General features: G+C 46.6%; 2 protein-coding genes and 1 long non-coding RNA gene across 17 annotated transcripts in view; 1 reads left to right on the top strand and 2 right to left on the bottom strand.

Annotated features, from left to right (window-relative positions):
- Positions 1-11,740, bottom strand: part of BBS4 (Bardet-Biedl syndrome 4) — a 150,883-nt gene extending 139,143 nt beyond the window's left edge. For all 14 annotated transcript variants that reach the window (XR_011003878.1, XR_011003884.1, XR_011003885.1 and 11 more), the window contains exons 1-2: positions 11,644-11,740; positions 9,519-9,570 (exon numbers count right to left, since the gene is read on the bottom strand). Coding sequence is in view for 2 of the 14 variants with exons in the window: in XM_068204333.1 (XP_068060434.1) it covers positions 9,519-9,570; positions 11,644-11,667 (76 nt within the window). In the remaining 12 variants the exon portion in view is untranslated. The remainder of the gene's footprint in view (positions 1-9,518; positions 9,571-11,643) is intronic.
- A 1,772-nt stretch (positions 11,741-13,512) lies between these two features.
- The window catches only part of ARIH1 (ariadne RBR E3 ubiquitin protein ligase 1), a 49,359-nt gene continuing 38,737 nt past the window's right edge, over positions 13,513-24,134 (bottom strand). Inside the window, exons 10-14 of one of the 2 annotated variants that reach the window (XM_068204335.1) lie at positions 18,579-18,709; positions 18,423-18,480; positions 17,417-17,677; positions 16,871-16,983; positions 13,513-14,283 (exon numbers count right to left, since the gene is read on the bottom strand). In XM_068204335.1, coding sequence (XP_068060436.1) covers positions 14,199-14,283; positions 16,871-16,983; positions 17,417-17,677; positions 18,423-18,480; positions 18,579-18,709 — 648 coding nt within the window. In that variant the 3' untranslated portion in view covers positions 13,513-14,198. The remainder of the gene's footprint in view (positions 14,284-16,870; positions 16,984-17,416; positions 17,678-18,422; positions 18,481-18,578; positions 18,710-24,134) is intronic. The other variant, XM_068204336.1, reaches the window with a different exon arrangement.
- Positions 20,489-22,754, top strand: LOC137482122 (uncharacterized). Its single transcript, XR_011003895.1, has 2 exons — positions 20,489-21,175; positions 21,227-22,754. It is a non-coding gene; the product is annotated as an uncharacterized lncRNA (long non-coding RNA).

The following is a 24,134-nucleotide window of genomic DNA, read 5'->3' as shown; positions in this document are numbered from 1 at the left end:
GCAGCAACCTGAGCAAGAGCAGCAAAGGGGCCAAAGACTCAAGAAGACACAAAGAAGAAATTGTTATTGCCCAAAATCCCCAATAACCTAAAGCATACATAACATATAGCACAAAGAGAGGACAGAAAAGCTTTGCAAAGGCAGTTAAATAGAAGTATTTTTAATTTTTTTATTCTGCAGTAGCTTCATGAGCCACAGTCTGGATCCATTGTGGTAGGTACCATTGTGGTATGTGGGAAAGATTTTCCAAAAAATTCAGCTGCCCCTTTCCAAATTCTAATTCAAAATTCCATGTTGCAAAACAGCATCATCCAAGACCAGAGATAATTTCAAAACTAACAAACACCCAGGCAGTGCCTCAATTCTCCATTGCGACATTTTGGTATTGAGGCAGCAGAAGCACTAAAGAATTTCATAAAGTGAATCTTAGAATCACAGGATGGTTTGGGTTGGAAGGACCTTAAAGATAATCAAGTCCCACTCCCCTGCCATGGGCAGGGACACCTTATGCTATCCCAGGGTGCTCCAAGCCCCCTCCAACCTGGCCTTGGACACTTCCAGGGACCCAGGGGCAGCCTCAGCTGCTCTGGGCAACCTCTGCCAGGGCCTCCCCACCCTCACAGGGAGGAATTCCTTCCCAATATCCCATCTAACCCTGCCCTCTGGCAGTTTAAAACCACAGCACCTTGCTCTGAAGAAGTCAAAGCAGGAAGCAGGGCTGTGGTAAAGAGAGATGCAGGTTATCAGCTCCCATCATCAGGCAAGGCTCGCTGGGACACACAGCAGCAGGACTGGATGGGTTTGGAGACTCAATTCCCAGTTCCAAGTCATTCTGGTCGTTGCCTTAATGGCAAACTCCCAGTGGTATAAAGACAATCCACTTGTCTCTGCAGGAGAGCATCCACACCTGAGAGGCAGCACATGGAATTCTCTGGGAGTGCCGCCCGCCCCATCCTGCACCCCCAGCCTCCTGTGGACACTACTGTGCTGACATTACTGCCAGGATTACCATTATTTCCACTCCCAGAGCTTAGGGGAAGGTTCAGGCATAGCTGTGGTTACAGCCCAAACACAGCTCTGTGCTCTCCTATCCATGTTAAATAAACATGGATAGGGAGGATGAGCCCATCTGTGCCTGTCTCCTTTTTGCCTTGAGCTTCACAAGCTGCCAACACCAGGAACTCCGCTACCGTTTGTAAATCCAGTGTCAGGGAGGGAATGAGCATCTTCTGGGCAAAAATAACATTAAAATAATAGGGGACACACTCAAACAGCTTCTACAGAACAACACAGCCCTGCAGGGAATTGGATTTTCTGGAACAAGGTATGATAATGGAGAGAAAGCATTTGTAAGCTCTAGTATCAATCTTCTTATCAAGATTTAAAACTAACAGACTGCCTTGGTGTGAGAAGAGCATCCTACAAATTTCATGCAGAGCCAAATTTGACAAGAAATCCTCTTCCTCAGACTCTTTTACTGAGACTGTGGCAGTATAAATACATTAGAGCTTTGAAAGAAAACTAGCACAGGAACATTGCTCTTCCTACGCCCAGATCCATCCTTGGAGTTTGAAAATGGAGCCGCTAATGTATTCAAAACCCAGTAATAATGAAAAATAACCCCAAAACCCAGCACTCAGAAGAGGCTCTACGAGCTGTATTTCACTCACCATGTGTGAGGGAATATATGTGAGAAGAGAGGTGTTTGTATGCACAAATCCCTCTAAAATGGATATAAACAACAACAAAAAAAGGACCAGCTTTACACTGCAGCCGTCCTCTGTTTAATCCCTTTTCCCTGTCTTTTCCCGTTTGCAAATTGTTGCTGGAACACCTTTAAATCAAGCACTAAAGCCGTGTGGTTGCTCGTTATTTACAGTCAGCTGGGGTTAATAAAACTCATCACACACAGCCCAGTGCTGGCGAGGAGCCGTAACTCATCCCCAGAGCTGCCTCCCACGGTTTCATAGCTCCACGAGGTGCAGGGAAAGCTGGAAGGAGGCTGGAAAACAGCGGTTTAAACAACAACAAAAAAAGCAACATTTCCGACTCTCCACCTCCCCCTGCAGGAAAATTAGCCAGGGATAGATGAAATTCCTCAAAATTGTATCTTAAATCTGATTTATATGCTAGGGCATGGGGGAAAAGAGGCATTTTCTCTTGATACTATGCACTGCATAAACCTCATTGAGTTGCTTCCTCAGATTTGTGGTTTTTTTCTGATTTAAGACATTCACAGTTCTGAGTTACTCCAAAAAAAGATTGTTTCAATTATGAAATAAATACACTGATTATTCAATTAATTTGCCATATAAAGAGAATTAATTTATTTAATTATTTGTGGTCTACTACGTGCTGCTCAAATTCAATCTTAAGGTGAAGCGGGATAATCTGTAAATAAACACACACTTGTCATCCCCCTGGACCTCCCAGTGCCAGTGAGGCTCCCAGGGGCAGAACCAGTTTGGTCACAGGGAAATCTCTGTTAGCAGTAAGAAGCTGGTGAGATACCACTGGAGAGTCTGAGTCCATCTGGAGGGGATGAGATTTACACACATCTTTAACACAAGATTACTCCATAAAAAGTTTAACTCAGGCCTGATAATGCTCAATTCAAGTCTAAAATTTGATTCAAACAAATAACACTGGAAAGAAATTTATTAACAAATGCCAAATTTGAAAAAGTATGCTCTTTCTGAAAAATGAGAATTGAAAGTCTGTTTGCTCTGCACAAGCCAATTTTGACCATCAGCACTGACTGCTGAGCAGAGATGTGCTCAGAAGAGAGGAAAACAAAAAAAAAATAGGGGGAAAACCCAAAAAACAGGCTACTTTACTTGTTAGTCCTTAAGTCCCTGAGGATGCAGACACCACAACTGGAGATACTCAAGGATCCCTGGCATGACATCCCAACTCTTCTCTGTTTAAACCATGTCCTGCTGGATGCCTTGTGCTCTGGTAGGCAAAGTGGAGTCTGAGCTCTCTCTGGGTGTCTGCTCCCAGCTTTGGGAAGCAGAGCACACCAGTGCAAAGGCATGGCAATAAAATGACTTATGACCAGCAGAGGTGGTCTGAGATACTCACTGCTGGCTCCTCACTGGCTCCTCCCACAGCAACACTGGGATGGGAGATATTTCCCCCACAAAGTGGCTGCAGACATTCCCAAAATAACCAGCTTCTCATTAATTCCAGCATCAGGAGCAAAGTAGTTTGGGGATTTCCAGTTCTAATCCCTCCTCTGGCTTTAATTCCTATGCTTAGTCTTTTTCTGTCTACAGCAAGAGGAATTTTGCATGGAAATTGAAACTAAAAGAGTTATAAGGCATTTGTAAGAAAAGCTTTTCCTTTAGAAAGCAAAATAAAATTCCAACATGGAGAGGACCAGAATCCAGCCATGTCAGTCTTTGAAACTACCCCCTCCATAAGGAACAGCACCTAGAACCTCAGTTCATCCACTGCCAAAGAATGTTATATTGAAGGAATATTATAAGAAAGAACATAGATATATATATACACAAAAAAAAAAATAGAAGCTGGTCTTGCAAACATGTAGTAGTCCCTACTGCAAGACCCTATAGTTTGAGTACTTCCTCATTGCCTCAGGATGAAGCTTTCCAGGTGGGAAATCCCAGCCTATCCCAGGATGAACATTTGCCTGTGCACCTTCACTCTTCCCTACTGCACAAATGTGTTAATGATATAGTCTTTAATTACACAGTCACAGAAGCACATCCTGCCTCCTTCTAATTAGAAATATAAAAATGAATCACAGTCAGGCAGGGAATGAAATCATTGAGAATTATGAATAAACCAGTGACAAAATCCCAGGACTTGCAGCATGTGTAATGCAGCTGGAAGTGTTGGCCAGTGAAGGGGCAAGGCCCTGCAAGGAGTGAATGGAAATATTTTTTATTCAAAAAGCTCAGTGAGCTGCTCCTTGCTCAACATGTCCTGTCATTCCTGTGCCACAGATGCTGTTGGAGAGCTGGGATAAATGTAACAGGTGATTATGTCAAATTCCAGCTGCACAGACATTGGGAATTCTGACTCTTGAGTGAGCTGCATCTCCTTCAAGAGTCTGAAAATGAAGATATGAGTGACTTGCCCTGGGCTGTCTCCAAGGGAAAGGAGAGGAACAGGCATCCTTAGGAAGGGATTGATCCCAGCACAGGTGGCTGGGAGAGGTCAGGGAATGGCACAGATGCCCTTTCCACTGACTAAACATGGAGCATGGGTGATCTGCTGAGACTTGCTCAGCATCAGAGATGTCTCAATGCAGAGAGATGAATCCCACCCTTCCTAAATTTGTCACTTAATATTTTTACAGAATTATTTTTAAATTCCCACAGGGAGTTGCCATTTTATCTGGCAGCATGCCAACAAACTGCAGCTGAAGGCTTTAAAATCAAAAGAAACTTGCCTGGCACAAAGGACTTTCAAAGAAGCTTCAAAAAAATGAATTTACCTGTTTTGAAAACTGACACTAAAATGTTCCCTGTTGTGCTGCCTGCAAAGGATTCCCTGCTCCGGTCAGCACAGATATTAATGTACACACACAAGAGGGCAGAGCTGTGCTAGCACATTCCAATTTAAGTATTACCAGTTCTTTGCAGTGCAGGGATTACTGGGCTGTTATTCTGGGGAGAAGAGGATGAAGTGAAGGATATTATAGAATTTAATTACCCAGAAATGATAATCCATTTTTTAATCTCACTACTCAAAACTAGAAGCTGCATCAGATCCTGAGCATCACACACAGCACTCACTGCTCCCCACTTATCGGCGAGATGGAAATACCCAAGTCTCTTACATAAAACAATGATGTAATTACCAACTAATCTAGCTTATTTAGGAACCAATTTCTTCCCACAAGGTTGGGGGTTCAGATGGACTAAAAGATCTTGGCTTGCATGTGGCCAAATGGAAGCAAATGGGTATGGACAGATAAGGGCTGGATTGGCTCCCTCCGACCATGACATTCCCACTAAGGCCTTTTCTTTCTGACACACTTAGAAGTTTTAATTAATTTGACTCAAGGGGGTTGTTTTTATCTGGATTTCTCAGGCAGCTTCACTCTTCCAAGTTCAAAGGCAGCTTTGAAGACAGCTCAAAGAATGGATTTATATTGATTTAAGAAACTGTATCAGAAATTCAGAAATGATCAGCACTGCAAGTGCATGGAATCCACTCCACGGGGTAGAGAGCTCCTGCTCTTCAGATTAAATCCTCGCAGAATCCCTTAAAACACCTGCAGGAGGAGGAGGGATCCCCACTGGTTCATCTGGGCAAGCAGGAGCCACCCAGAGACAGAACAGCTCATCAAAAGCCACTTATCTATTTCCGCATAATCTGAGCATTAGTTATTATTATTTATTAGCATTATTGAGTGCCACATTTTGAGATTGTTTATTGCCACTGGCACCTCCTAACCAGAGCCACCACCCAACAGGCCAAGCAGTGCATTGCAATATATCCATTTATATGATACCTTTCATTTCATTTCTCCAAATGTTTTGTTAACCAAAAGCCTGCAGCATCCAAAACTTGTCACTGGATATTAGGTCAAGCTTGTGGTTGATAAATGGAAAGCAACAAAAGCCAGAGCACTTTGCCAAAGGTCACAGTTAAATCCTTCCTTCAAACCCTAGAAAAAAACATACCTACAAAGCATCCAAAAAACACCCCAATGCCCAGGCCTGGGAGAACATTTGAAGTCTGCTAATAGTTTTACAGGGTTTTCATTTTGAAAATTATCTACCTGACCCTTCCTGTGGTAAGTGTAGAGGTGGTTGATGACAGTTCAGAATTCTCATTCTTGACAGATTAATGGATTTTTAGGACAAGTTCTTCCCAGTGATTCAAGCAAAATCAATTTTGCTTCAGTGAGTTTATTATACTATGTACATATTTAGGATTCTACCTTGTCATTAAAATACCATCAGTGCATCTCAGAAAGTCTGAGGTCTCATATTCATGTAGAAATCCAAATGCTTTTTAAATTGTCCCATTAACCTCTGAACTGTAATTAGACAAACACGAGCTCAGAACTTACTTTCTAAACATTTTTTCCACAATAAAGGGAAATAAATTTGAGTTATGTTCTATAAAAATCAGCAGTACAAGCTGGTAAAAGCACTTCTCCACTCCAGTACTATCAGATCCTATAAAATTATTTGATTTGCCTGCGTGGGAAAAAGAAAGTGAGAAGATGGGAGACAGCCTATCTCAATTCCAAACCAGCAAAGCATTTAGGAAAATATCTGATTAATTTAGAATGCAGGAGGGAGATTAAAACTCCACCTCAGCAGAGTGACATTAACTCCTTATCACTTCAAGGAACAGAGCTCCCTTTATTCCACCCTCAGTTGCTTGGGGATCAGCAGAGGGAGAGTTATGGATTTTGATGGAGCAACAAAGGGAATTTATTTTGGGAGCAGCTCTCCCAGCAGGGGATAAAGGACAAAATAATGAATGCTATTCCTATGTCAGCTGCTGAGGGATGATTGTCACCAAGCCTGGCCACAAGATACTTGGAGGGAGTCGCCTCCACCCATGCCGTTAATTCAGATCGTTGCATCGGGAATCAAACCCGATTCCACCAACACCATCTGCTCCAGAACCTTCTGAACATTCATCCTCTTCCCTCAGGGCTGGCCTGCCTACAAGCCAGACTCTCCCAAATCCCAACTTTCAGGCTTTGGCAGCCCAACATCCACATGATGGATCAGCTACTTCACGAGCAAATTCCACCTCCAAACTCGACGTTATCCTTCTAAGAGCCAGACAATCCAGTTGCTAAACATTGGTTTTAAGTTCCACATTTTCTTGGATTATGGGCAGGATCATGGGAGGAAAGCAAGAACAGTGAGGGGAAGCTACTCAATTCAGGTTCAATATATCCAGTGGAAAGCAAGGAACAGTGAGGGAAAGCTACTCAATTCAGGTTCAATGTATCAGACTTGCATCACTGAAAACGTGGCCTTCTGGTTAAAGCTACAAACCTCACGTGTGTATTTTGTCATTCCAATGATTTCTGGCAAATTTGAGACTCCATTCTCAGAAACACACATTTCATACCTCACTCCTGCCCAGTACAAACTCAGACAAGCTGAATAGGCTGAATGCAGCACTGTGATGGTTAACATAGGTGCTCAGCAATTACTTGATCCCACTCTGCTACACCTGTGTGCAACCACATCATCCATTATTGCTCTATTTGGGCACGAATTTTACCCACATCAAACTGTTCATATGGGCTCTGCATTTCACAGACCTGTTTGTGCTAATGTTGAGTTCAGGATCTCTCTTGCCAGAGAAAACACTGACACTGAAGCTTTATCCTGCTTGAAAGCACAATGCAAATATAAAAAGGCAATTTGCTGTAACAGAAAGTGGCCATTCAATGTTTAAAATGCCCGTTTAAAATAAGTTTAGCAGCACTCTTCTGTTCAAACAGCACTGATGCAGCCTGGCTCCTAAAGTTCATCGTAATTCTCCTCAGCCAAACGAAAATGGAATGAGATATTTAATTAAGATGTTCTACAAATATTCTATTAAAAAAACGCAGCTATCATGGGAAATAGATGCTGCTCTTTCCTGCCAAATTCCACAAAAAATATCCAACATCCTTTCGTTCTCCCTCCTCCTCTTTTTCATGCCCCTAGTCCCCCACCCACACACAGAGGACACTGTTACATCACTCCAAGTACAAATCTTTTTGCTGCCCTCATTTCCCAGAGATTAACGATCAGGCAGCTCAAATCAGCTTTCCCCACTACACTAAAGTCAAATATTAAATGGCAAAGCCCAAAGGCTTTGAAAGCATTTTAGTCAGAACAACCCGAGGTGTGCCAGGCCTGGAGATGCCTCAATTTGCCTTAAAGGACAGAAAAGAGAATTACAAAAGTCACGGGCTAAAGGATTTTTTTAAAAATCATCATAGTTTATTTGGAGTCAAGGGTTGTGTCAGTAAAAAAGGAAGATCCAGAGCCACAAATAAATGGGACTTGCACAAGGAGGCAGAGCAGGGTGGGGGTTATGGAGGATGAGATAGGAGTCATAACCTTTATAGGAAAGGACAGAGATGAAACAGCTCACCAGGGAGCCCATCAGTGCCTCCATGGAAGTCAGACTAATTGCCTCAAAGTAACCAATTTAGAGTAATTTTAGAGCAATCCTTGCTCTGAAAGAGTTGAGGGTCAAGATAAAGTAAATTTGGGAGTTATTTTTACTTTCGCGCAGGCCTGAAGCAGTAGCAATCTTCTCCTCAGCTCTGGGCAAGCTACCAAAGGGGCCTGGGCTTGTGCTGAGCCAAGCCCCATCTCCAGGACAGCCACAGACTGTTCAAGGGCTGGAATTCCCCTACCAGGAATTGGGACTATGAGAGGTTGGCCTGAGCTCCCTAAAAGCAAAGAGGCTTTTCCAGCTTCCCAAGGCCTACATGCATGACAAAGAACCCAGTTAGGCAGAATGTCATTGCATGCCCAGCTGCCAATCAAACTCCTTTTTACTGCCAGAATTATCCCAAGGCAGGCTCCATCCCAAGGAATACTCTGACAGGCACATCAGGGCAGAAAATGGCCAAAGGACTGTGCTCACCAGCTGAGGTTCCCTGAATGCAAAGGCAAGGGAAAAGGAGGATTGCTTCTGGCACTGGGAGTAAATACTCTTAATTGGAATCTGAATTGATGGGGTCCTCTGAGCGCTGGAGAAAGGAGAATCTATCAAAACCCACCCCAAAAGCTCAGCTCAGGTAGGCACAAAAGCTCTGCAGTGACCACCTCTGTGCTGGAAGGGGAGCAGTGCCACAGAGAAGGGAACACTCATTGTGTGTGTCAGGACAAGAATGCCTCAAGAATGCGGGAAAGCAGAAAAGGAGAGGCTGAAGGATTTACCAGATCCCTCAAAAAACAGCAGGATTTGGTCAAACATTTTGAACCAACAACAGAAATTGTACCAGTTCCAGTTCAGATTCAGCCAAGACTTCAAACCAACAATTTGCACAGAGTGAATTAACACATTTTCATTATTAAAAGGAAACAACAAACAAAAGCAAAGCAAAGATAACTAAACTCACAACCTGCCTGATTTTATATCACTTTTACTTCAAAAATTGGAACACGTAATGTAAAAAAACCCCACAAGACCCAATGTTTGTTTCCCAAGATTATTTCCAGAGCGAGACATCATTCTGAAGAACCCAAAACAAACCCGTTATTATTTGGGAGGATAAATGAGTATCAAACTCATTAACAGCCCCATAAGTAAGCACACAATAAAATAAACAGTCTCACAGATTATAAGCAAACATGATACAGGCTGTGGCTATAGTAAGTCAGCCAGGAACAGCACTGAGCTCACAGAGACCCTGGAAAAATACTGGTACTCAGCAAATTACAGTCTAGACAGTCTCCTCTTTTCCCAGAGGACATTTATTTCCTCCTAGACAGCTGCAAACACTATAGAAAAAACCTTAAAACCAACCTGCCCAAGAAACACAATCAGATCTTCAAACAAACCTTTTTTAGGACGGGGTTTTGTTGGTTCTGTAGCCGCTGGCGATGAAGAAACCTGAAAAGACAGAAAGCAGGAGTAGTAAATATACCAGGCAAGGTTTCCTGAAGCTCTGTTCCAGAAAATAATCAGAAAGGACAACTGGCAAATCCCAAAGGAGGGCACAAAAATAGCAGCATTGCTGCTGGACAAACTCTGCCCTGCCAAGCAAGGCAGAGATTTCTGTTCCACAGCTCGATTAAATAAACACCCTCGTTGTGCAACACATCCCTGTTCGTGGGGTCGCTTCTGATCACCTGCATCCTGGGCAGTGATCTTTACCTCGCAAAAAACCAATACATTTAAGGACCTAATTAGAGATCACACAGAAAATAAGTCAAAAGCATTTATCATAAAACATTTATGAAGTTAATTAGGGCAAAGCTGTTCCTGGGGAACCATCTGAGTCTGCAGGATGCGAGCACAGGGATGTCCCAACACATGGAGGGCAGGGAACCTCCCCCAGCAAACACTGCCCAGAGCCCCCAGTCCATGGAAAATACATTCATTTTATAGGATTTTCTTACTTTGCATCAACCATCAAACCTTCACAGAAGAGACATGGGTTTACACAGGAAAATATTTTTATTTTTCACTCTGCTTTATGGGAAGACACAACGCAGGATTCGATACACTTGTGTCACCTCCCCTCTCCTTAATAAATAATTTTCAAAGCCAGAGATTCAGTCAATATTTGTTCCTTGCTATGTTTTGGGAACATTTTCCAATTGCATCTTTTTTTACTGGAGATGGGGCAGATCAGAGAGGCTGAGACATGAAAAATAACCCAAGAAAGGCTCTTTTTTTTTTTTTTTCTGCTTACTTTTTCATTCCTTAACAGTTTCTAAAATTTTATTGACTTTTCTTATTCCTATTGTGACAAACTGAGCTGCTGTGTTCATGGAATTACCCAACTCTGAGCACTCCATCCTCAGCATGAATGACCCGCACAAACACCTCATTGTTTTACATATTGCAATTTTTTTTTTAATTTGCACACCCATCATTCTGAGTCCCTTCACTCCGCTAAGACTTTCCTGGAGTTTCTCCTATTTCCTCCTCACCTGAGTAACTTTCTACTCATCCTTTTGCCCAGATCATTTCTAAGTACACTGAACGACCCAGGCCTGCTACTGACCCCTGTGGGGCTCCACAGCAACCACCCTCCACCCCAAAAACTAAGGAATTATGGCACGGGTTGGGTTGGAAGGGACCTCAAAGATCCCCTCAAAGATCATTCCGTTCAGCCCCTGCCATGGGGACACCTTCTGCTGTCCCAGGCTGCTCCAAGCCCCGGTGTCCAGCCTGGCCTTGGGCACTGCCAGGGATCCAGGGCAGCCACAGCTGTGCCAGGGCCTCACCGCCCTCACAGGGAACAATTTATCCCCAAAATCCCATCCATCCCTGCCGTCTGGCAGTGGAAGCCATTCCCTGTGTCCTGTCCCAAGCCATCCTGTGGTTCTGTGGTTTCAACTGAATTCACCTAAAGCCCATCTCATTCCAGCCCTTGTACCATGGGCAGGGACACCTTCCACTAGCCCAGGCTGCTCCAAGCCCTGTCCAGCCTCACCTTGGACACTTCCAGGGATCCAGGGGCAGCCACAGCTGCTCTGAGCACCCTGTGCCAGGGCCTGCCCACCCTCACAGGGAGGAATTCCTTCCCAATATCCCATCCATCCCTGCCCTCTGGCAGTGGAAGCCATTCCCTGTGTCCTGTCCCTCCATCCCTTGTCCCCAGTCCCTCTCCAGCTCTCCTGGAGCCCCTTCAGGCCCTGGCAGGGGCTCTGAGGTTTGCCTGAGCCTCCTCTTCACCAGGCTACACACCCCCAACTTCCTGAGCCACCCCTGGTGCTGCAGCCCCTTCCCCATCTCCATTACCCTGTTCCAGCACGTAATAATCGATAATTAACGCTGATTACTCCAGCAAACGCTGATCTTCCCTCACGCTTTCCATACCAAGTGTGCAGATTAAAAGCTCGCTCTTCAAACTAACTTCCCGCCGCCCGTCCCTTCCCGTCACCTCCCCTCCCGCCGCTCGCCCCTCCAGTCCCTCTCGGGTCCCTCGGCCCGGCCGCCTCTCTCTCCCCTCACCGTGGCGTCCTGCGGCTCCGCCATGGCCGCGGCGGGCCGGGGTTGCCATGGCGACCGCCCGCCACTTCCGGCGCGGCCATGGCGCGCGGGGCACGGCGGGAAGGTGGCGGCGGGAGGACTGCACCCCCCCGCTCCCGTCCCGACCCCGTTTAACCCGAAAAACACCCGAAAAAACACAGAAATAATAAAATGTCCGGCTTTTCGAAGGTTTTATTGGGAACTCCGCGGTGTAGAGGGAAGCGAGGCCGCCAGTGAGGAGGGATAGCCCGGGAAGCTCCGAGCGGCCGCGGCCCCGCTCCCTCCCCGCCCCACAGTAGCAGCAGGGAGGGAGGTTGGGATGGCGGATTTTGTTTATTTTCCTTTATATTTCCACAGCGTCTGTGGGGATAGTGTCCCGCCAGGCACGCAATTGACCTGCGAGCGCCTGAAACCCGGAGGACAGGAAGCGCAGCAGGCTCTCCCACAGAGCAGGGCTTTGTCACTGTCTCTAGGTTCGCCGACAGCCACGGGGACCCAGGGCTCCGCACAGCGGCTTTCCTCTGGACCGGAGTGCCCGCATCCTTGGCGTATTCCTTTGGGGAGCGCGGAGTGAAAACCCAACGCCTCTGCGCTTCCAGCTGCCCAGCCCACCAAGCGTCTCCCCGCGCGGCCGGAGCATTCCCGACGGGAATGGCAGCGCCGCATACGGGCAGGGCCGCTCCCCGGCAGCTCTGCGCCATCCCACCCCTCCAGCAGCTCCAGCAAGAGCACGGGGAAAGCGGCTGCACTGCCTCACGTCTGATGTCCAGGGCAAATACAGGGAAAAGCAGGTATGCAGGGACAAAACCACAGCCGCGGAACAGCGCTGGGAGCAGTGAGGGAGCCGAAGTGACCCCGCTGCCAGCTGGAAACGGCATTCCCGTGTTACAGCCCTGCCTGGGATCTGCCTTTTTTATCTGATCCCTTCGCAACTTCCATCCCCTGGAAGCTGGCAGAGAGGCAGGAGGCTTGGAGGACACTTGCCTGGCGAAAAATACCACAGAAGGAATTCCTATACAGGAGTAAATTTAATAAAACCACCACCAATTGTTTACTTTAACATAGCTCTTGTTACAGAAATCATAAAAATGGACTCAGTAGCTAAACTCATTAGTTCTTTCCCCTTTTAATTGAAAAATACTCCGCTGATTTCAGCTTCTACTGCACTAGATGGAGTGTTAAATAGTTGCCAGGACAGGACGCCCAATGATTGAGCCCAAAACAAACACAAAAGACAATTCCATCAGCTTTCCTTTTCCATGTTACGACTCGTTATAATGAAGTGAAAATTAAAACAGCAAGAAAGGGTCCATTTGACAGATGAAAGGTGGAGGGAGAGGAGATCCACAGCCGAAATCTCGCAGGAAATCTTTGGAGAAGTGGTGCAAAACACCCCTCCTTGTCCTGCCTCGGGATCCAAACCAAACCTCTAAACACACACACAAACACACACACACTCACACGCCTCCTCTGGGATCACAGCACGTGTCCTGCGTGCGCCAGTGGGAACAGAGAGCTGGATTTGGGCAGGTAAAGATCTGGGACCGAGAATAAACCAAGAAAAAGGCAAGGCATCCTGAACCAGAGCTCCAGGAGCTGCGAGGGGCCGCGTCCGTCGCCAGCAATGGATACACACACAGACCTGGGGGAGGCCCTGGACAGAAAGGAACTGCAGGAAGAGGAGAAACCCAACTGCTCTGGAAAAAGCCTTCCAAAAAAGAAAGAAAGAAAAAAAAAATATATAGATATATTCACTACACCAGCACACGCTTCCCCCACCCCAGCCCAGGGAAAAAAAAACAAAACCAAACAAAAGAATCAAACTGAAAGAAAATGCACAGCAAATAGACATAATCTTGAAGATTTTTAAAGAATAAATATTTTTTTGTAATTAAACATTATGCAAACACGTGCCACGCTTGCTCTTTGTCCATGCATATGCGCTATATACAACTTTGAAAAATACTGTGTTGTCCTCTTTTTGTTTTAAAAGTCATATACAAAGGTTGGGTTTTTTTTTTTTCCTTGCTGTGTACCCCCCTCCTTCCCTCCCCAGAAATCCTCTTTACAATGAGCCAATCCACATTCATCCGTGTATTTGGGTGGCAGAGAGGAGGAGAGGGGCGGGAGAGCCACCCCCCCTTACCAAAGTCCATCAAAATGGCTGGTTTGGACATGAAAAGCAGTGTCAAGAAACTGGTTTAAGTTTCATCTGTACTACACACAGGAAAAGAAAGAGAGAAAAGAAAAAGGAGTCGGCTTGGAGGATGAAGCTACGTTACAAGTTAAAGTTGGAGGGTTTTTTTAGTGCGTCTGTCACACTCTTGGCCGCCTAGAATACTGTTGTACAATGGTTTATCTACCTTTTTTTTTTATTACAATATAATTTACTTAATTTTTCTGTTAACAAAACAGAATCCCGGTACTACAGACCAGCGGTGTAAGAGGCGGAGCAGCGCCCTGGGTGGGTTTTATTGGAATTGCATGAGCACTCTAGGATGGGAAAGGGTTCAGAGTTCATTGCTGCGGGGCCGGGCTCAGTCCTCGATGTACTCCCACAGGTCCTTCTCGTAGCCTTCATGCACGTGCTGCAACAAAACCCTCCGCCGGCTCTCGCAGTATCTGCAGGGGACAGGGACAGCACGGAAAAGGCACATCAGCAACCACGGAGCATCCCTGGCACCGAGTTATCCAAACCTACAGCATGCCTCACTTCCCAAAGAGGTGATCCCCAGAGCAGGGAGTTCGTATTTACAGCCTGTTAACAGTGCTAATTAAGACTTTCGTTGCTCCAGTCACTCAGCTTCAGGTCCCTGGCTGGAAAACCAGTGTGCAAATTCAGAGTTTTTCAGGCAAAAGTGTCCCCAGAGCCTCTACAGCTGAGAAACCTTCAGGAGTAACTGGAAGAGGAGGAAGCAGGAGCTGTGGTTTGAAAAAGTCTGAGCACTCAGGTTAGTGGAGACACACGGAATGGGATCAGCTCTCCTCAAACGTGGGCTGGTGCCTGCTCTTTGCCCCATCTGGACAACAAAAAGCCATGTGTTAGCTGGGAAAAAGTAGCTGGAGGTGTTCCAAGGCCAGGTGGGGTGGGGCCACCTGGTCTAGTGGAAAGTGTCCCTGCCCATGGCAGGAGGTGGAACAAGATTTACTTTTAAGATCCCTTCCAACTCAAACCAGTCCTTGATGAAAACCTCAGGAGCACTGACACAGTTTTAGATGGAGATGGAAGCGGTCCAAAGGGTTACTGGTCTGGCTGGAGGGCAGGTTTCACCTCACATCCCAACATGTGGCTCTCAGAGGGACACTACACCCATGGAGTATTCCCACACATGCTGTCTGAAAAATGCTGCACATAAAACTGATCCAAGAGTCCTCCAAGGATCACTGATCCTGAAGAAAAGGGCTATCACAGAACACGGCAAAGGATATCACAGGCATTTTGGGTGTGTTAGAAGACAAAAAGCACAGAAACATTGAACAAATTCAGGTTCCAAGAGCAAACTCTAACTAAGCATCTGAGAGGCTCTGGCTGCTGGGAACCTGGCTTGCTTGGCAGCAGTCACACATCCCTCAGGAGAAACCTCCCAGTGGGAAGCTATCCCTGACCACAACACACACTAGCACCTGGCAGGAATTCCTCACCTACTGCTCAGGACCTTATCAGAGTGACTGATTTATCCATCAGAGCAGCTGTAGTTCCCCTCACTGCTGTCAGCTGGTGCAAGAGAAACCCCCGTACACAAAGTCCCATTGATTTTCAGGAGCATGTGATGCCAAACGCACGGTCTCTGCCTTCCAAAACTTCAGTTATTTTTCTGCTGGATGGGTGTGGGGGCCTTAATCCTGTTTTCTAGAGATGTCTTTGCAAGCAAAGGGATCCAAACAGCTGAAACTAAACCAGCCTGGAGGGCAGTTCCTGCAGCTTCCCAGAGCTCTTTAAACCCACCTCCATGACATCCTGCTCCCAAGTCTTGCATCAAAGGGCACTGTGCAGGACATGATTAAGACATGACTGAACTGGTTAATCAGGGACCTGCACGGGCTTGACAAATGTATTGTTTCTTCCCAGAAATGTGAAGGCAGATTTGGGATACTGTTTCCAAGCAATTCAGGCTACATTGGTTGTGATTTCACCCCTACAAAAGCATCACAGGTTCACAGGACTGAAGTAGACAAGCAGCTTCATCTGAAATACCAAATTAAAGGTGGCCTTAAAGGGTGAATTACAAAATGTCTTCAAAAAGAAGGTCAGGAAAGTCTAGTCCAGCCCCAGCTGTGCTGCCAAAGTTGGGCAGGATGAGGCACCAAATCTTAACAGCTCCTGCCACGCCCCACAGTCCACTGAGTCCTACAGATCACCCTGCTTTGGGTATTTTCTTCCCCCTAAGCCAGGCATAACAAATTCAGTGATTTTGGCAAAATGCCTCAGAAATGCAAGCTCTAATCCTGTGACTCATCCACATTTTCAGCTTTGTACTTTTCCACTGTGCAGAAATTACTCCCCTGGGACTGAACAAAGCACTGTTCATCTGTGTCACCTGGACCCCAGTCCCCTGCTCCCCTTCCCAGCTGGGCAGGCTGCTCTCTCCCTCTTCCTCTGGGACAGCTTTCCTACACCCACGTTTTGCACAAATGGACCCAGCAGACAATTAAAAGAGCCATTTGCTCTCTGCTGGCAGCTCATCCTAGGCCAAAGCTGGCAGCTTGGAACAACAAAGTCACTCCTTGTTCTTTGGCCCTCACTCTGCGGATCCCATTCTGGTGCTGGCCATTCCCACACGCTCCTTCTGCGCAGGAACCGCAGTGTACTGAGAGCCATTGCTTCTGGACACAGGATTTTTTCCATTCCAGGGTTGGATCTTCCAGCTCCTGCTCTGCAGAGCAGATGGAAGGCAGAGCTGGGAGCCTCTCCCCACAGGCTGTCACCTCCCCTGAGAGCTGGTCCTAGCAGGGACACAAAAACACACTGCCAGCATCTGCGTGAGGGCTTGGCCGGGAGGATTCGGGGCTGGCTCAGGACAGCGCTGCTGCTCTCAGATATCCAGGGACTGGCTGATCACAATGGGTGGCACAAAGCCAAGAGCAAACAGCTTCCCAAGGATGTGGCTCTGGAGAAACTGTATCTTGGCAAGTGCTCAGGTCACTCACTACCTGACACGGCATGGCAACACTCAGCTGCTTTGAGAGAAAGGAGTATTCCAACACAAACCTGTACTTATCCTGTACTTTCTGCTTTATGTCTTGCAGCGAATCTTGGGATATATCTCGCTCCAGGTACCCAGAAAGCACCTCTGTAGCATTCTCTAAGTCTGCTTGGTTATTCTGTAAAGACAAAAGAAAAAAAGTGTCTGAGGGGGAGTAAAGGAAAGGGGGAGATTTTTATTTCAGCACAACTGGAATCAGTACCAAAATAAAAAAGTATTAGATATCACGGAATCCCAGACTGATTTTGGGTGGGAAGGGACACTGAAACGCATCTCGTTCCATCACTGCCATGGGCCACCTTCCACTAGACCGGGTTGCTGCAAGCCCCTTTCAACAAGGCCTTGAACACTTCCAGGGATGGGGCAGCCATAGCTTTGTGACTCCTCCAGCACACGATCCTACACAATGCCCAGAGAGCCTCTAACTTTTGCACAACAGAATATTAAACCAGACTAAATTGGGTAAAAGTGAGGACTAGAGGCCTCCAAGCATTAAATCTTACTTCCTCAGTTTTGCAATTTGAATTCCTCACAACCCCATTTTCTCCTACCTCAAAGATAATGGACTGATTATTCTTTTTGAGGTAGAAGGCAAAGACGTAAGTGTACATGAGTGTGGCACGACACTGGCAGAGGACGTCGACTGCTTTCTTCAGGAACTGCACCTCGATCCATGACATGTTGTGCTGCTGCATCTCCTCCATCTTCTGCTTCACCTGAGCGTAGAGCTTGTGCTCGAAGCGCAGGCTCTGCATGTGGTTCATGTAGCGGTTGCAGTAGAACAGGTACCTCTGCAGGGCTGCTCGGGATCGCTGCGTAAATTCCCATTAGGGAGAAAGAAAACAAATAGTTAAAACAAAGTAATGGCTGCAAGAGAAGTAAACCCTTCACAAGGCTCTTCCTGATCCAGAGAAGGAGCTTCCTTTCCAAAGGAGGCTCCTCTCCCCTCATGTTGGGCAGACGGCTCTGCGCGGCCCCGCTAACCCTGGGAAGCGCCCTGGGCACTTCCCAGCACAGCTCTGACACCCTCACTGCCAGCCTTGGAAGCAATTACAATCACACTGCTCAAGCCTCATCACTTTTGTATTTCAGCCTCTCGACTCGAGGTACAGCACTCAAATGCTTCCAGTGTCATGACAAAAGTGAGAAGATGATGTTTTGTTGGGTTTTTTTTTTGCTAATAAGGAATTTTAATTACTGTGCTTGTGCTAAGAGGGCAATCTCAGGTTGATTATAAAGTAGGGGAAAGGCACCGTGTGCTAAATAGTGCAAGAGAACAAAGATGACTCAATACACAGTCATTAATCTTATTTTCTTCACACTGACAGACCAGCTGTAAAAAAATAACACCACGGGCATGGTTCAACTTGTGTGCTCTGGATGTACAGTGGTAGCACATAGCAGGCAAAGCCATCCCTATCTTAAAAGTCAAAAGACTTAACTGTCCTTTGGATTTGTGCCCAAATCCGTGAATTCCTTCAGAGGAGATGTGTAGGTTTACAGAAAGCACACCACAGGGCCGATGATCTCCCTCATCACCAAAGGTTATGGACTCACCTCCTGTGCATCCCTTGCTGCCTTTGCATCATCCTCATTGTAGCGATTACAGTTGTACCTGTAACAGGGACACCGATTCCACAGATTTCAGTCCAAATCCGTGCCGTTTGCACCACGACCTCCTCGCCTTCCAGCAAGGCACGCTCCCGAACTCACCAGGCAGATCCGTGGGGCTCCCAGGGGCCCAGACACACCCAGCAGAACTCCGCCTTGCAGTTCTGGTTCCGACAGACCATGTGGTTGCAGCCCCCGTCCTTCTCGATGGTGACGTGGCATTTCGGGCATTCCTGTCCACAGGACAGAAAGCACCATTAGCAGGGCAAGCATGGAACCCCAACAGCCTGGAGAACTTGGAAAGGTTCCCATGGCAGTCAGACAGAGCACGTCAAGTGAAATACATGATTTAATTCTTCCCTTTGGACATCGAGATCCTCTTCAGTCAGGCCTTAAAATACTTCCAAACCCGGAGCAGTTAGATAGAAAAAACTTAAGGAATAACGTATTTTATCTATGCTGCTCTCACAGAGGGACACTGGGCGAGTCACTTTGTGACCTTCCCCAAAATCCCAGCAGAGGGGTGGTCTCTAAGAGCCTGGGAAGCATGTGGCATTCCTCACCACCAAGCGTCTGGTCCACTCTGGGACTGAGACCAAGCCGGAATCACGCTGTCACCAATCCAAGACACCTGCAGCTGAAACATGCCATCCAGAAAGGAGCTGAAAACATGCAGCAAGACTCTAGTGTGCTTCAAAGAAGCTGCTGTCAGCTAAAAAGACACTTCTCTTCCTGAGGTGTTTCCATGTTGCCCATCAGGTCCCTTTTTTCCCTTTATGTGACACCTCACTGAGGACTTTTCCATAAAAGCTCACATGGGGTTTCCCTTCCAGGAGTAAGGCTTTTGACAAATATGAGTATCTCCAAGGGCAGCTCTGCACAGGGAAATATCTGGGGAATATAACATCAATATCATGGTCTCCATGAGCTTAGAAATTAGCAAATCAACAAAGCAGCAAATACAAAGAAAAAAACTGCATAAATAAAACCAAAACCATTTTAGGCTGAATCAGCTCCTCATCCAGCTTATCCCACAACCACACCAGCCTTCATGAGTTTCTGCACGAGCCAGTTTTTATATATAATACAATAACGAACATATCCAAACCAGTGATACACACACGTGTAAAATCAGCTGCAGCTTTTGGGTCAGAAGCACGTGAAATCCCCTCCCCAGGTGGGAGCATGTCTTTGCTAACCAAAGCAAGCAGTTCCTACCATGGCATTCAGATGAACTCCCGGTAAAGGAAGAAACCAACACGCACAATCACTCCATAACTGCTACTTCCACATGGGACACAATCCAACAGGCTCTTGTACAGGCACTCTGAGTGTCCCAACTATTACTGCATTTTATATGAGTTTGCCAGTTTGTATTGTCACGATCAGGAGAATTTGCACATCAAACCAATGAGATCAAGCATCAACCAAGCACAAGAGAGGGATTTTCCAGACCTGCCTTTTTCCCAGTCACCTGTGTTTGCTCTTCCGACTCAGTAACTGTACTACAAACAGAGTAAGTGAAGCACAGTAGCTCCTGTGCTGGTCCCCTCAAGGGCACAACACCAAGATGTTCCCTAGGACTGTCCACAGGATGGATACTCAGCCAGGAAAGCTTGTTCCCAGTTAGTCAGTGCAGTTCTGTGAACTTCAAAGTCAAAAACGGTCCCTCCTTCTAGCAGAGCACTCAGTGCAGCATCTATTTCCCTTTTCCAGGCAGCACCAACAAGTCAAGACTCAAATTTAGGTTTATGCCAGCAATGTCCTGCCCAACTGTGCAGATCCCTGCTCGGTCTGCTCATCAGCCAGGGTGGCTCTAAGTACAGACAGCGACCCTGTCCCACCATGATGACCCTGGGGCACACAGCCAGAGGAGGTTGTGGAGCTGTGCAGTTCTTGCAGACACATCTCCTCCCATCAGGTGCCCACATCACTCGTGGGAGGTGCAGCTGATCCACACAGCTGCCGTGATCCCTCCTGCTGAGCAAAATCCTACAGCTGTGAGAGGGAGAACAGGTCCCAGGTGACCTGCCAAGCTGGAGAGGTGCCACAAGCACATATGCACAGCACAGGGATGTGGGGCCATCTCACCCCCAGCAAGGCTCTATCAGGAGCATGGAAATTCTGCCCTCCTGTCCTTCAGGTGGGACCAAGCTTTCCAGTGTGTCCACAATGCTCAGGGCTTTGAGCTCTGGAATGCAAACTAGGACCAAAAGACCCTTCCAGTGCCTCAAAGGACTCCAGGAGAGCCTGGAGAGGGACTTTGGACAAGAGGCAATGGCTTCCCACTGCCAGATGCCAGGGTTAGATGGGATATTGGGAAGGAATTCTTCCCTGGGAGGGTGGGGAGGCCAGGGCACAGGGTGCCCAGAGCAGCTGTGGCTGCCCCTGGATCCCTGGAAGTGTCCAAGGCCAGGCTGGACAGGGCCTGGAGCAGCCTGGGACAGTGGAAGGGTCCCTGCCCACGGTGAGGAAGGAACTTGATTTAAGGGCCTTCCAACCCAAACCATTCCATGGTTCTACGATCTCATTACAGCCCTTTTCTCACAGGGAATGCCATCCTTTCCACACCTTTATGCTCCTGTCTAGCAAAGCACATGGAAGAGGTGATGCAGTATCTGTGCAAATCCTTACAGCTGTGTAAAAGTGTAACACTGAATATTTTTAAAAACTAAAGCCATGAAAAGCACATAAAAAGTGTAACATTGAATATTTTTAAAAACTAAAGCCACGAAAAGCACATACTAAAGAAATGCCGGACAACCGCAGAAAAAGAAGTAGTAACTACTCAAGTCACCAACAGAACAAGTGGGAGAGATTTATAGATTAATGAGGATAGGGAAGGAAGATCTCCCTGAGAATTACGGCTATGCAACAACCCAACAGGCAGCAAATCAAGTTACTAAACCTGCAGATTACTGTGCACTTCATCAGTCACAGCTCAACACAGAAGTGACCTCATTAACATTGTTCCACTCCAAACAATGCCGTACTGGGCTTGGAAACAAAAGCCTGAGCAAACCTGGCAAAGGAGAACAATCCTGATTTTGTTGTAAAAGTCCATGCATACATAAAGCACCAGAAACCTCAGCTGCTCTTTTATGAAGAGAAAGCTAAATAAAAACATGCTTCTTATTTCAGGGCAAGTGAAAGAGATTAGTCCTTTCCAGAACTCCCAGAGGAACCGGTGGACATCAGCCTCCCACAACCACATTCACAGCAACACCTTCATCCCTAGCCCATCCCGTAACAAGAATCATCAAAAACCACAGGGATTTCTAAATGAATTTCAGCAAAACCCAAAAACTTAATTATGGCTGGCACAAAACAATTACACTGTTCTAACACCTGGAGTCACAAAGCAAAACTTTTTAAAACAGATTTTAAACACCAGTTCATCTGAGAAAGGGCACTTGGGCACCTTTAGAAAAACACAGATCACAGCTCCGGCGCGGTGGGAAATGAAGGAGCACAGTTTGGTGCTGGTGCCCAGGAGGATTCCGTGTCCTGACAGAATTTCCACGCATTTGAACAAATGCAGGATCTCCAGAAAATACAGAGGGAGCACTTTGAGCCATTAAAAAGTGACCTGAAAAGGGAGAGATGTGGGCTCATGCCATTTTATCTCGTGCATGGGAGAAAAACAGCCAATGGATGTTTTGCAGAAGAAAATGTGACTGGTTTATCCATCAGCCCTTCATGCTCTGTCTGGCCTGCAAGGGAAGGATGGGGATGTGCCAGGAGCCAAAGAAGCAAGGCTGGGGCTTTTTTAGTACCAGATGAACAACTTCCATTAACACCAATTTAAGTTCCACAATAAAAAGCAGTGCCTTGTGTGAAGGCCAGCACTGTCACTGGCTTTGTTCTTTTCCCTTTGGTATTCCAAGAGGCAGAGATTAAAATCACACTCAGGTTCCAAACAGGTTTCCCCTTCTCCTTTAAAACAACTTTCAGATAGTCTTGATACACCTTAAGAGCCCAAAATAAATGCACAAATCCAAGTTTTCTCTATTTTTCACTCCTTTGGACGTCCACTTGACAAAAGTAATGGATCTCTGTGGTTTCTTTATTCCCAAATCCCCGAAATCTGCCAAGTTTAACTCAAGACAGGAAGAATCAAGTTTGTCAAACAAACTGAAAGGAAGAAATGTGCAAATCCTTGGACTGTTCAACCCCATTCCTCAAGAAGACTGAGAATTATAGGCTTGATAAAGAACTTGTATTGCCTTATCTCAACTTTAAATTAATCTAGTTAAGCTGAACTCATGTGAAAGTAGCTTATTTTAGGAAAAAAGCCATCTACTCCAGCACATTCTGCTGCAAGGGCTGTATCTTTTGTAGAAGTAGAAGGAATTTAGGTCTCCTAAGTGCAAGTAAATGAATGCAAAAGAATAAAAAAAATCCTATCAGAAACCACAGAACTCACTACTTGAATCTCCTCGTTTTCCATTCAGACCACTCTACATAATTCATCAAAAAATGCACCACATCATTCCAGTTTGGGAACAGAAGCCAATTCAGCTGGGTTTTACTCCTCTGTTCTCTCACACAATTGCCTAATCTTCCTTTCCAACTCCATCTCCCAGGACAAGCCGGAACAAATGTATCTCACATTCTCCCGTTGCAAAGGATTATCCAGATTTCAAGCCCACATTCCAGAGGATTGGTATTTTGCTTTTACACCTTCATCTTGGTATGACAGGAAGTCTCCTTCCCTGAGAGGAGCCCACATGGGACAGGACTCACGCCTGGATGGCTCCAGAAAGCGCTTTCCAAAAGCCACAAACAGCAACGGAGCGCGTAGTCACAACTGAATTCCTTGGAGAGCTGTTCCCACTGATAATGGGGATTTTTGCATCTGATGGTACCTGAGTCCTTTCTAGGTTCTTCAAAATGAAGTTCAACACGGAATTTAGGCTGTGAAGCCAACAGTGCAGGCACAAGTTGCGCCTTGCCAAACACGGCTGCCCTGCTTTCCTGCTAGGAACAGTACAGAGAGAAAGGAGGGATGGATACACGCTCCAGCTGCAGAGTTCCCATCCCAGTCTATCGCTACAGCCCCACACCCCGACAGCACTTGGGTTTCTCCATGCCTCTGGTCAGGGATCGCTAGGGAACTGAGGCAGGAGTTGGATGCAGCCACACGATCCCGGGCTGACCTGGCTCTCCAGAGGCTGCAAAGCTCCCAGGACACACATCCCAGAGGCCAAAGCTGGAGATTCCCACCTTCCCCAAGGCAGAGATCAGCATGAGGGTGCTACTCTTCCTGCCAACTTTCCCCTCAATTGAATCCAGCATCAGCTCAGAGAGAAGAATGCCATATAGTCCTTCAGCTAATTCAATGGATATGGATGCTGTAAGACTTCAGGACTGTTGGCTTGCTCAAATGTCTGGAGTAATTATCCTGATGGCAATTTTTCTCCCTGTTGCAGCCTGGGCTCCTAAGTATTCCCATGTAGGAATGTCTGGGACAGTATGAGAGGAAGTAGCTTAGACAGAGATGTCCAAGGACAGCTCTGCTGCTCACACCAGACTAGACGTACCAATGAAGAAGCAGCGCTGGTGCCAGATGCCACCCTCCAGATGGGCGCTTCCCACCCCCAAAAATCTTATTCCCAAGGCAGGGGCAGGTAGAAGACGGGGAACCCCAAGATCAGC

Source organism: Anomalospiza imberbis, chromosome 13 (genome assembly GCF_031753505.1).
Source record: "Anomalospiza imberbis isolate Cuckoo-Finch-1a 21T00152 chromosome 13, ASM3175350v1, whole genome shotgun sequence".
Lineage (NCBI taxonomy): Eukaryota > Metazoa > Chordata > Aves > Passeriformes > Viduidae > Anomalospiza > Anomalospiza imberbis.
This window is presented reverse-complemented; position numbering and strand designations above follow the sequence as displayed.